The sequence below is a fragment of the Anolis carolinensis genome, chromosome 5 (assembly GCF_035594765.1).
Source record: "Anolis carolinensis isolate JA03-04 chromosome 5, rAnoCar3.1.pri, whole genome shotgun sequence".
NCBI classification, from domain to species: domain Eukaryota; kingdom Metazoa; phylum Chordata; class Lepidosauria; order Squamata; family Dactyloidae; genus Anolis; species Anolis carolinensis.
This window is the reverse complement of record NC_085845.1, coordinates 186588036-186602267: the sequence shown is the minus strand read 5'-3', so window position 1 is coordinate 186602267 and position 14232 is coordinate 186588036. Positions and strand designations below refer to the sequence as shown.

General features: G+C 38.5%; 1 protein-coding gene across 1 annotated transcript in view; it reads right to left on the bottom strand.

Moving 5' to 3' along the window:
* The window catches only part of wnk1 (WNK lysine deficient protein kinase 1), a 131766-nt gene that overhangs the window by 93375 nt on the left and 24159 nt on the right, over positions 1-14232 (bottom strand). Inside the window, 1 exon segment of the mRNA XM_062981130.1 lies at positions 3540-3712. Within this exon segment, the coding sequence (XP_062837200.1) occupies positions 3540-3712 (173 nt within the window).

Sequence of the window (14232 nt, the reverse complement as noted above, 5' to 3'; positions counted from 1 at the left end):
TGATCACCACTGGGACCATCTTTATTGGCTTGTGCCAGAGTCTTTGCAGTTCGATCTTTAAACCCTAGTATTGTGTCAGCTTTTCCAGTGGCTTCTCATCAATCCCGTTATCACCTGGGATTGCAACATCAAAGATCCATACTTTGTTTTTTAACACAAACGTGAGGTCAGGAGTATTGTGCTTCAAAACTCTCTCAGTCTGAATTTGAAAGTCCCAGAGTAATTTGACGTGTTCATTTTCTGTAACTTTTTTAGGCTTGTCGTCCCACCAGTTCTTTGTCACAGGAAGGTGGTATTTGTGGCACAAGTGGATAATTTGAGCAACGTTATTATGTAATGATACTGAATAATAATAATAATAATAATAATAATAATAATAATAATAATAATAATAATAATAGCAACAGCTGGGTGGCCATCTGTTGGAGGTACCTTGACTGTGCTTTTCCTGTAGGGCAGAAAGAGGTTGGACTGGATGGCTCCTGGGGTCTTCCACTGAAATACTGTTTATGTTGGTTAAAATTATTCTTCATTTTAAATATTATGTTCTTTCTTTATTTCTTTACTAAAAACAAGATATGTGCAGTGTGCATTTGTTAATTTGTTCTTCAATTAGTTCACACTAACACTCTCCATCCATCTGCCACTGGCCCGGTCCATCTGTCAAATTTTAAAATACAAAGAGTCCTTTGTGCCCAAAAGTTTCTTGGGGCTCCACGAGAAACTTTTCCTTTAAAAAGAGCTCTGTGGCTTTAAACATTTGAGAACCCCTGGTCTAGAGAGTAAACGGACAATGAGTTTATTCAGAGTCACAGCATTTTTGTCCTTCCAGATTTCCAACCAGGAGCCAAATGTTCAGAAACCTCTGATAGTACTGACTGAGACTACATTCACATACTAGAGATAATGAGACAAAACTGCATACAAAACTCATCCCCCTAAAAAGATTTAACCCATCTTATCATTAGTATGCAGACAATGCCATCAGCAAGCATCCCAAAAGAACATTAAGATCTTCAAGAAATCTTAATTGCTGGGTTTATCTTGGCAAAGAAAAGTTCAAAACTTGAACAAGGCCTGGCTGAGTTCCTCTGATTAAAGTTGCTGTGGCTAAGTGGTTGTTACAGTGACTATGGTGTTACTTTCCAAACAAACAAAATGTATTTTCATTCAGACTTGACATTGCACAGTTCCTCCCCTTTCCTAAATCTGGAATCCCCTCTTTTAAGAGATAAGCTTGACTCCTTCTCTCTTTATGTTTCCTGTATTTTCTTTAAAATATCTCTGTAACATTCTGTATTTGGAAATCTCAGGGCTTACACAATAAATCTTTAAAACATTCAGCATATTTAAAGCAACGCAGTAATAATAAGTAATAGAAAAAAAATAAAATCTACACTCCAACAGACCTAAAATATGGGCTTCGAGTCTCTAAAGGCTGAGTTTTAACTTGGAGCCAAAGTAAGTTCAATACTATTAAGCCTCAAAGGGAAAGATGTCCCACAATTGGAGAACCATAGCTGAGAAGCCCTTTTATATCCATCATGTATGTCTATGTGATCATTTTAGGATCAATAACCGCAGTTATCTGATTTGTTTTTACTCACAATTGACTGCTCTTAAAATAATTTATAATAATATGCTAGTTGTTTGGTGTGTCTCTTCTTACTTTTAGTTGTGAGGGTTTAAACACTGTTCATTTTAATATTTTGTCAGTTAATTGTGAAAAATCTTTTTTTTTTCTATGAACCACATTAGGAGAACTGTTAGTCTTGGCCAAGTGACAAAAGTAGAATATATTTTTTAAAATCTATTGAATTACTTATTAATGAAATACATTTTTAGCAATTTTTATCTATATAGGTATGGTTAAACCACTTTTATACTCTCTCTGCAATATTATACAACACAAAATTACCTTACTGAAGCTAGTAGAAACAATAACCCACAACCTAGAAATAAGCAAAGCAAGAGCAGTCTATACTGAGGTAGTAGGATTATGTAAAGCTAAAGTTTAAAAATATAATTGAACTGGGCTTGTTACCACAGACACTTAATTAACACAGCTTTGATTATTTAATTGGTGTATAATTACTGCTGAAATCAGGAAACAAATTAAAATAACACTGACTTAAAATGGTAGATTTTATCCAAATATATTTTTGATCTAACAATACATTATCTCTATCTAAGCATATGAAATATTCTCCTTTCATGAAGGACAGCTTTTTCCTGTAAGTATCCGTCCATTCACTAAGATCTTTCTCTGGATCCTTGTGCTTTCCGCAGACAGAGAATGTAGAGTAATATACTAAAAAGATGGTGTTTTACTTACGTCTTTACGCTGCTAAGCAAAGACCTTTCAAATTTTGGGGTGTTGTGTGGCTGTATAGCTGTGTTCTCGCAGCATTTTCTCCAGATGTTTTGCCTGCATTTGTGGCTGGCATCTTCAGAGGGTCAACCCAGTGATTCTGGCCATGAAAGCCTTCGACAATACACAGGCAGTTTCACCTGGGGTGGTTGAGAATTGGCCTCATGGCATCCACATGATACACAGGCCCTTCATGCCCAAAACACGTTTTTGCCCCATGTAAGGCAAAGTCAGGAAATGGCTGGAACTTCCCCAAAATTCCAGAGCAGCCCTGCTCTTTGGGTAATGTAAACAATTGGGCTGGTTCTGATTCGGAACTGGCCCCACTGTTCACACAGCCACCCCCCCCCTCCCCAGTCTCTGCACTGTGGGGACAAAGAGATGGAACCTACCTTGGTTGTCTTGTTGCCATTATCACAGCAGACATGGAGTTTTAAAGAGCTCCTGGCTTTCCCTGAACACCATTGCTGATGTTTGCAAGGGTACCTATGCAACTCAGAGGGGAAAACTGCCCTTTCCCCTCAAGTTTAAAACGCAAAAGAAAATTGAAGTCTCTTGATTCAAGATATCAATTTTCAGTCAGAGAATATAGGGATATGTTTCACTGGCTCTTCCCATTATTTATTTGTTAAACTTCCCATAAAATAACTACAATTTCCACTAACCTTTAGACGATCTTTTGTATAACTTAACATTTCATTTAAAATTACTCCAAACCTGACAGCTACAGCTCCACTTAAAGAACTCTAGTGCCAAAAACAGTTTATATATTTGAAAATAAAATTCTGTAATGATAGTGTATGCCTTTATTGAACTTGATACAAAATGCAAGGAAAAAGTGTCCATGTTTTCATGACCACTAGAGGACTCCCTTAGTACTTATTTTGTCTAGAATTCCAGGCATTTGCTGTACTGGAGACTTGATACAGCTTGCCAAACTCAGACCTCAAGAGCTCTTATATTTCTTCCTCACACTGATAATAGTCCCAACACTTTCAGAATCTATCATGCCTCATCTCTTTTTCAAAAACAATAAACTGAAGATAGGATGTAAAATATGTTTGCCTGAGTTGGATTAATAACATACTTCACTTCTGTTTTCATTAACTTTAACCTCCATGTTCATCATTAACGTAGGGCTCATTAATGCACAGCAAGCAATACTCACGTCTTCAGTGTGCCAGATGTCATAAGTTCTGTAACCAGAACAATACACTTCTTTCCCTTTACTGTAGATTCCCAGGAATCATAGAACCGAACAATGTTAGGATGCTGAAGTCCTTTCAGCATTTCAGCTTCCTCTTTAAACCGTTGTCGTTCTGATTTCGACAATTTCCGATCCTAAAAACAAAGAGCAAAAAAGCATGCATCAAGGACTTCCAAGAAAAACTTCAGGCATGAATATACAAACATACAGGGTGACCCTTTGGGGAGGCAGTTTCCTAAAAAGGATGTTAGAGCTAAACTCTCTGTCACAACCACCACCTTTTCATTTCTGAAGCAGATTAGGGTTAGTGTTTGCCACATTTTAAAAATTTCTTTTCTTTCTTTCTTTCTTTTTTTTTTTTTGGTCATATACTTCATCCTGAAACTTCCCCTACATGAGCCTCGAGACCAGCCACTGAGCTCAATTCATGTATCACTCAATTCCTCTCTTCCTTTTGTCAACAGGCACTGCTATCACACAGTCTCATAAAGCCATTCCCATCATCTCCCTCTCCCAGCCACTGTCACAGAGGATGATTGACATTTTCTTCATTTTCCCAACTAAGGTGTGCTGCAAAGTGATTGAAGGTGTTCAGCCATAGGGGACACACAAAAACCTATCACCATCCAACCTGGTTTTTACATCTGCTACAAAGGTCTTCATGACAGAGAGGAGATTGTTCCTGCTACATCTGTCAACTCGGATAACAAAAATATCTTTGACCAGCATTAAAAGGAAGCCTACAAACTTGAAATACTTGACACAGGTTTAGATGTAACCAGAAACAAAGTCTCTGATATTGCTGCTCTCCCTTCCATCTTTATGTCAACATTCAATACATGATCATTCTTTGAAATGAAATGTCTCCACTAACAATAGATAATTAACTCCACCAAGAGCTACTCATGTTGAACCATTTTTGCCCTCAGGAACAAAGTATGTCCAAGCACACATTCAACCAAAGACTTTGTGTGGTTTGAGGTTCCTCCTTATATACATCTTTTTCAGGAAGACAATTACCATTAGCCAGTAGTCAACATTTATGGGAAACAAATGACAGATAATAGATTTCCCTATCCACTCCCTTTCTAGGTAAGACTTTTCTAAGGCAAAAGGGATTCTTGGTCAACAGATAAAACATAAATATGTGAAATATTCTCTATTTGCTACTCATAGTACCTGTTCCTCAGATTATCTAAGACTATCATTTAGTACAGTGGTTCTCAATCTGGGGTCCCCAGATGTTTTTGGTTTTTAACTCCCAGAAATCCCAGCCAGTTTACCAGCTGTTAGGATTTCTGGGAGGTGAAGGCCAAAAATGTCTGGGGATCCCAGGTTGAGAACCAAATAGTACCAAATAGGGACAGAAACTATCTTGAAAATCTGACCATTCTACTATACAGTCTTACCTACAGCTCAACTCAATGCTATTCCTTCTGCTGTGTGGATGGTTGCTTCTAGGAAATTCCCTACAAAAATCTGTTTTAATTTTTTTTAAAATAATTGCTGAATTGATAGTTTTATATTGTTTACCTTTTTATTATGTTTGATATGTTAGCTATATTGTGTTGCGATTCTATAATTAAATATTGTATTGACCTACTTCTAGATTAAAGGCTACAATCCAATGCATTTCACCACTGAAGAAAGAGGGTCCCAGCCTCAAGTAAATAGTTAATACTTGAAGGTATTAAACATCATATGCCAAATTATTCATCATCAGTATTTAAAACTCTCATTTGTCCTTTAAGACACTGACTAAAGAGTCTTTAAAGTTTTAAAATGTGCTTCATGTCTGCTCAAAATCCAATTCAGTATAGGAAAAAGGTTGAAAAATTTACCAGATTTCCACATGTTTATAACAAAGGATATGAGTATGAAATGTACATTTTAACTGGTCCTAGTTTAAATACCACATAAACATTCAGTTAGCTAAGACAAAAGTGTGATCCTCTATTTGTTTATTCAGTTTATTATTAATCTCACTGACTTCCATGTGGCTTATTCCACACCTCTACCTAGAATTTATGAGATAACAGAGATAAGACAATGGGAAAGTAGCTCAAGTTACTGATTAGTTCAGCTACTGCATAATACACACAGTATCTTTAGAAAAACTACATGTAAGATGACATAGTGTTGAGAATAATAAAAGTAAAAATAATAAAAGCGAGCCACCAATTATTATGAATATTTCTCTATATAAAAATACTTCTTGGTATCTTGTATATATATGTGCACACAGCAGGAAACAAGTGTGGTTTTTAATTTGCAATTGTTTGCTTGAAAATGATGCATTGGCAATGGGCTAGAGAAGGAATGAGAGTCATATAGCTAGCTCCTCAGATGTTGTTGGCCTGCAAGATACAGTATCCTAAGACAACACAATAATGGTGAGGAATGCAGGACTAGACGACTTCATTCTAAAATTAGAGATGTCCTCGAATGAAACTCAAAAGCTGTAACTATGGCAATGTGCAACACCTGCTGACTGGAAAACTTTATAGACAAGATATAATGCTAGCCTCAAAAGAATTGCACTGGCTGCCAATATGTTTTCAGTTTGAATTCATGATGATTGGCAATGACATTTAAAGCTCTAACATTTCAATATTTTGGGAGTGCCTCTTGTTGGGAATCACCCTGGACTACTCAAGTCTAAATATAGTCAGATAGATGATAGAGTTAGATTGAGGGAATCCTTTCCCCGTTTCCAAAGTATGTCTAGATAGGATTCACCATTGTTTCCTGCTTCCCATCCTATTTAGGCCAGCTCACCCTTTGATGTTTCTAGAAATGTGATCTCTCCTAGGGCTTTGACGTAACTTCCTCAATTTGGCCTTTGGAATGTTTATGGCCCTAGAGAAGGAGCGACCCACGAGGCTTGGTCGCCATTCGAGCTTCCTGCTTTGTTCCAAAATGTAGGACGCACCTCTGTCCTCTATTAGTCAAGATGTAGCTATCTAGAGCTTTGTTATTTTAATCCGTCTATGTGTATTAGAATAGGATAGATTAGATAGTTAGCTCCAAACCTTTTCTATCCATCAGTGGATTTCTTTTTTACTTCGATAAATGCTTTTAAACTTTAAAGCTAACTTTGCATCCCTTTGCCTTCCTGATGACACAGAGGCCTTCCAAACTCACACTGCGTAAATCTCACAGCTGCTGCAATTTTTTACTCTGCTATTTTAATGGGAATTTACCTCATAAAGAGGGTGATTAGAGCTTAACGGCCCTCCATTCCCAACACCTCTTCCAATATGTGCTTGCCCCAGGATTAAGGCCTGTCAGAGAGACCCTCCTTTATCTCCCACCAGTGAAATCAATACCCTATGCTGCGACATGATGTTTAAATCTTTTAAATCTGTTTTAAGTCATTATGGGGTCTAATATAATTAACTTATTTTAATTATTTTAATGTTTTATACAGTTTAAATTGTTTTGAAGCCACTTTGAGATGTTTTGATATACAGTGGGCTATAAAGCCTCCAAGGAAGGAGCTTCTACCACACCCGAGGCAGAGAGATCCAGTGTTGAACAGCTCATACTCAAAGAAGTTCTTCTTAATGTTCAGGTGGAATCTTTTTTCCTGTAATTTGAATCCATTACATCAAGTCCTAGTCTCCAGGGCAGCAGAAAACAAGCCTGCTACCTCTTTCTTATGAGAGTCTTTCAAATATTTAAACATGGTGATCATGTCTCCTCTCAACCTTCCCTTCTGCAGGCTAAATAAACCCAAGTCTTTAAGCCACTACACATAGGACATGGTCTCCAGACATTTGATCATTTTAATCACTCTCCTCTGGACACCTTCCAGCTTGTCAATATCTCTCTTAAATTGTAGTGTCCAAAATTAGACACAGTACTTTGGTTAGGTGAGGTCTAACCAAAGCAGAATAGAGAGGCACCATAACTTCACTCAATATAGACACTATACTCCTTTTAATGAAGCCCAAAATCCCATTGGCTTTTTAGCTGCTGCATTACACCGTTGGCTAATGTTCAACTTGTTTTCCACTAAGAATCCAAGATTTTCTTCACATGGACTGTTGTTGAGCCTATATGTCCATACATTGTTGGGCAACACAGTCAATGAACACCCTGAACACAGCACTGTTATTATTGCAAGGCAGCTGGGACACTTAACATCAGCTTGCCTATCAGAAAAGATCTGGTGAAGCATTTGTCTGAAGCACCCATCGGCATTAGCAAACGACTCTCAACCTTCCAAATTAACCTTGCCAAAAACCAACAGGCAACTATCATAAGTTCCTATGCACTAACAATAGATGCTGACGAAGACCTCAAGGAAATGTTTAATGTCAGCTGGACACCATCCTGTTGGAGATATCTAAGGAAGACAAAAGCATATTCCTGGGTGATTTTAATACGAGAGTTGGATGAGACTTCGACACGTGGACAGGAACCAAAAGAAAGATGAGGTGGAAAACAGCAATCCAAATGGCATCCTGCTTCTCACCAAATGTGTGGAACACAACCTTGTCATCACCAATATGCTTTTCTGCCAGAAAAAAAAGTTCAAGACATCAAGGAAGCACCTTCGGTCAAAGCATTGGCACATCTTAGACTACGTAATTATACATGCCAGAGACCACCTCAATATGCTTCCCACAAGAGCCATAACATGTGCTGATGACAGCTGGACACATCATAGGTTAATTCTGTCCACTATGGCCATCAAGATTACCCCCAAATGCAGACTCCAAGGAAGAAAGATAAAAGGTAAAATGAACACTCAAGCCCTTCAAGAGTCCTCTAAAAGAGCACTTCTCCAAACACTCAAAGATCATCTGCCCACAGAACACCCTAAAATATTGAAGAACATTGGAATAAACCAGTGGTTCACAAACTTAGTTGGCCTACCACCCCCTTTCCAGAAAAAATATTACTCAGAACCCCCTGGAAAGGGGCGTGGCTTAGAGGGATGGGCGTGGCTCCTATTCAAGAGGGCGGGGCTGAGCCTCTCCCCTAGTCCAAGATGCAGGGTTGGGAGGGAGAGGTGGGTGGGGCCACAAATGGGAGGCCAGGACTGGGATGGGCAGAGTTACGAGTTCTGAGGCAGGGCTGAGCTTCTATCACTGTCCTGCGGCGCCTGCCAGGATATGGGGGCAGGGCTAGAGGAGAGGACGGGGCCTCTTCCCAAGTGCCTGATGGGGCTGAACCTCTATACCCCGCCCCCATGTTCTAAGAAGCACCTCAGGGGAGTATACAGAGGCTCAGCTCTGTCTCGTGGTCTTGGGAAGAGGTCCCGTTCCCGCCCTTAGCCCCGCCTTTAGTCTTAAAAGGTCTCCCAGGAGAGGTATACAGGCTCATGCCTGTCTCAGGCTCTCACCCCCCCTTCCCTAGCTCTGTCCTTTGCATCCCAACAAGTGCCTCAGAAGAGGTATAGATTCTCAGCCCTGTCTCAGGCTCTTGGTAAGAAGCCACGCCCACTCCTCTAGCTCTGCCCTGTGTCCTAACAGGCGCCTCAGGTGCTCAGCCCTGTCTCGCACTTGGGAAGAGGCCCCACCCCTCCCCTGGCCCCGTGTCCTAATAGGTGCCATCACCGCCCCCCTGGATCGCTGCAGGACCCACCAGGGGGCAGTAGCGCCCACTTTGGGAATCACTGAAATAAACTGAAGACCTCCATAATCGCAGCCTGTGAAGGAAGCATTGGAAATTCCTGATCACAGTCTCCCAAAGCAGTTACTATACTCTCAACTCAAGAAAGGAAAATCGGAATGCTGATGGACAGGAAAAGAAATTTAATGATGGGCTTAAAGCTAACCTTAAAAACTGTGGCATAGTCACTGAGAACCGGGAAGCCCTGGCTTTTGAGCGTTCTAACTGGAGGTCAGTTGTTACCAAAAGTGCTGAGGAATTCGAAGAGGCACAAATGGAGGGCCGAAAGGGGAAAATGTGTCAAGAGGAGGGCATGTCAAGCCAACCCTGATCGGGACCGCCTTCCATCTGGAAACCGATGTCCTCACTGTGGAACAATATTCGTATCAAGACTAGGTCTCTACAGTCATCTACGGACCCACCACCAAGACCCTACACTTAGAAAGCAATCATACTTGGACATGAAGGAACACCCATTATAGTGTCAAGCTAGGCATCACCCATCCTGTATCTGAGATAATGTCCTAGAATGTGTTTATTTTATATATATATATATATACTAGCTGTGCCCGGCCACGCGTTGCTGTGGCATTGTCTGGTGGTGTTGGTGAGAAATTGTTGAGGTAGTGGTGATACTGAATGTCTGTTGTATGGTTGTCTATGTTTGGTATGCACACTGAAGTGGATTATATGGCAGTGTGGAGTCAAGATAATCCAGTTCAAAGCAGATAATATAAGATTCTAAATGGGTTATATAACTATTTGGAAGGGCCTTGAGTCTACACTGCCATATAATCCAGTTCAAATCTGATAATCTGTGGAAGAGGCCTAAGTGAGGCCTAACTGTGCCTGTCCCTTGGGCTAGTGAGTTGCTAGGAGACCAAGTGGGTGGAGCTTAGCCTTCAAACTGGCAGCAATTGGATAAAAACTATTATTCCTCTCCTTGTAATTAGGACTTTATTTTTCTTTTCTTTTTGTTGTATCAACCTAGAGCCGTGAATGGTGGGTTGTGTTGTCAAATTTCGAGGTTGGGGGGCCTGTAGTTTTGTTGTTTTGTCCGCTGCCCTGATGCCATCACTCTTTTCTACTAAGAAACTCAATATACAGATTCGCTGTTGGAAAAGACAACCTTCTTTAAGCTTTTTCTAGTAATGTTTATCTATGATCCTATGATTTACTGTTTCCTGTATGTATGTTCTAGTATTCAGCTTCCTTTACTCTATGGTTCCTAAGAAGTTATAAAAGGTGCTGCAGACCACTACAGACTACTTCAGACCTCAGATCACACACTTGCTTACTGTTTTGCTGTAAGAGATGTCCTGGCCAGATGACACAGAGAATTCTCTCAAATGTATCTGGAACTGGACTAATTTGTTTTGTACATGTGTATGCTGAACACATGAAGGTTGTGAGTAAAACAAATATGTTATTTTTTTTTATCAAAGTCTACTTCATTTTTGTCTCTTGAATGCCTGATATAAAACAAGTTGTCTTATGAGTATATATATTTTTGGGCACTAAAAAACACTTCTGAAGCACTGCTGTTTTCAATGCACTGGCAAAATCTCTGCCTTTCTAACAGGTGAGATATAACAGGTTATTCAGTCTAACAACTGAAATCACTGCCTAGCATAATTACAATTGGTTGTATAACACAAGAGAAAAGTCTAATCTAAAGGGTGTTTGGCTCTTCTCTGAAAGGTCATGCTTTTCATAAAAAGTTATGATCTCCAAAAGGTGTTTTCCAAGACTCGCTATTTAAAAGAGAGAAATGACAGCATATAGGTTCTCAACCATGCACCAATGCTTATCAACTTTGATTTGGTTTGCTATGTAATCAATATTTGCTATGTGGATCAAAGTGTATATATAGACTTGAAAACAGATAATTCAACAGTTTTTCCAGAACTCAAATCCCAAAGAGTAGTCTAAAATATCGATCAATGCTATGCTGCTTTGGCAGCAAATTCCAACCATTTTCTGTCTCACAGTGTTGTTTCCTTAGTGAATTGAAGCAGATGAATGAAGCCTACTATGTTAGCTTCCTTCATTCCTTTCCACCCACATTAAATTGTTTTGACATTGTTTCAACAGAAATGCAAGACTACCCAGCGTGAGACTTGAACTAGGGCACCAAATGTGGATAGCAAAGAAAAGAGCCCTTCAAACCAGGACTAGTCTTTCCTGGCATATTTTATTTTACAGGTTTGTAATAATGGAAACAGCACTCACTATTAGAGAAGCTCCATGGTGTGTAACTATATACACAAAGAACAAGCAACATCACAGCCATTATTTTTTCTGAAATGAGTCGGTTGCAGGGGGGGGGGGAACGGACTCATGTGTTAATTTAAAGACAAGCAAAAATAATAATACATTATTTTGTCATGCTATAACCCACAGAAGTTCATGGTATAAGAAATTTGCATGTAATGTGATTCAGGAATATCATTACTCCTAATTGCTTCAAAAGTGACAAGACTTGCACCTAAATAAATACATCCAGCATCTTTGGGACTATATTCTCTATAACAGTATCACTTTTTATAAGGTATAAATATTAATTAGCCTTTATGGTACTTACTTTTTTCCCCAAAACCTTTTGTCAATATTACTACTGCATACGCAGGACACTCACTTGTAACATCCATTCAGCTACAAACCAAAGAGTACAACCTTATACATTTCATAAAGAGGCAAATAATCACTTTTCAAGGCTTTCACTGTGGTCACACTTTGATTAATTCAAAAACTTAATATCTGTTAAGTTTTTGTTTGCTGTTACTTACCTTAAAATCATTTCCTACTTACGGTAACCTTAAGGTGAACCCATCACAGAGTTTCCTTGGCAAGTGTTATTCAGAAGAGGTTTTCCATTTACTGTACTTTGACTTAGGCTAAACGTATATGTCTTGCCCAATGTCACTTCATGCATTTCGATAGCCACGCAGGGATTTGAGCCCTGGTCTTTAGTATAATACACTTGCTCTCTTAGGTTTGTGTAGTTTATAAAATCTTTCTTTTAATACTCCATTCATTTCTGCTAGAAAAAGTGGGTGGGAAGGAAACACCTCCGATAGAGACCCTTTTCCCACCCATTCCCTGCTTCCAACTGTCTATATTCACACGTTTTCCCCATAGAAAGAAGAGGGATTTTGAAATATACCAAACGTTCTCCTAACAAGACCCAATATGCATGAATCACTGTGTCTCTGAGAACCCATATTGGCAATCCATACACTCTTTTCTAAAAGGAAAGAGGATCACGCATTAGACATCAATATCCAGTCGGCATCTGTCAAGCTGCAAGCTGGAGAACTATACATTCAGCTCCAGAAGTTCAGCTCTGCTGCTCTTCGTCATCACTTCTGACTGCAGTAGTTCTTCAGTGTATCTACACTGTAAAATTAATGCAGTTTGGCACCACTTTGACTAACCTAGCTATGAAATTATGGGAGTTGTAATTTTTTGAGGTCTTTGATAAAGAGTGCTGGTACCTTACAAAACTACAAACTACAGGATTCCATAGCATTAAGCTAGGTCAGTTGAGTCATTAAAGTGGTGTCCAACAGCATCAATTCTACAGTGTAAATGCACCCCTTGTCTCAAAGGCAGATGCCACTCCATTAAAAGCCAATTACCAATACAAAAAATGGGAAACCAAACAGTCTCTCCAGTTGATCTTAATTCAGAGAGGTGTGTCAAACTGCCTTTGAGATCTTATCAATTTTAAATGTACGGGATTTTTTAAGAGCAAACACACATGCATTATGCAGTAAGAATCTCATATTACAGTTCTGCAAGATGAGTGTGGTGATATTTTATAATGGACAGGCATTTCAAAAAATTTCAGGAATTTAAGGAAACATAACAAATGAAGCTATCTGAACTTGGTTATTGTTCATGCCAAAATAATAGTTATAAAAGGAATGGCAATCATTTTAAGAAGTATTCCACATCTATAAAGTCCGGGATTATTTGTACCGGATATCTACATAAAAGGAACAAGGTATTCTGTTGGATTTCTTTCCAAAATGATAACAATTTAATCAAAACAGTCAGTTTCTTTATGTAAAAAAATTATACCGAATGCCTTCAATTAATGGATGAAATACAGATGGTAAAGAGGCAAATAATTCTGTTTCTATTACCACTGTTCATATACAAACAAATTTGCCAGGGACAGAACAGTTGTCTAAGAGGAAATTCTGACATCAACCTGTAAAATGGTGTTTCAATATAATGAACTGAATAGAGCCTGAAGGGAGCAGTTCCATACACCATCTCTTTTCTTTCAGAAATAATGGACATACTAAAGCTTTCGATCTGTGAGAAAAAATATGATATTTTACATAATTTCTTATACAAAATATACTTTTGGAGAAAATCACAACCCTCTTTTGCATTTTAAAAATCAGAATGTGACTAAAATATACTGTGCAATGCTGTTCCTATCAGATGTTTCATGAGGTCATTATTTAGTTTCTGTTCATATTCCATTTCCCCTTTACAAAGCAAAGGGGAAGAAGCTGCCCCCAGGAAAATACCATATTCAGAAAAAGACTTGGGCAATATTTATAACCATCAAAAGTTTCCCTACTTGGTTCTCTATTCCATGACTAACATTAATATATTCCTAAAAATTCACTACAAAAATTTTAATCAACATTTTTCTTTTATATTGAAATATATAAATTCTACTGGCTAATTTAACAGTGCCTCAATTAATCTTGCATTTGCTATTAGTTGTAAGCCTTGATTACATTCTGACAAGTTAAAAGTCATATACCCTGAACTTAATCAAAATCCAAAGCACTACTGTTCATATTCAATGAATCTAATTTGCAATCCAACACCTACATAGCAGACATTAAAATTTCAAATCAGAACTAATTTCACTTCACTTCTTCACTTCACTTTCTTAATTAGTCGCTCTCTACCAGAGTGCTCCGAGAGACTTACAATTTAAAATATCATTCCACAATATAAAAACATTCAACATAAAAACATTCAACAGTGACTATTTGGCAAA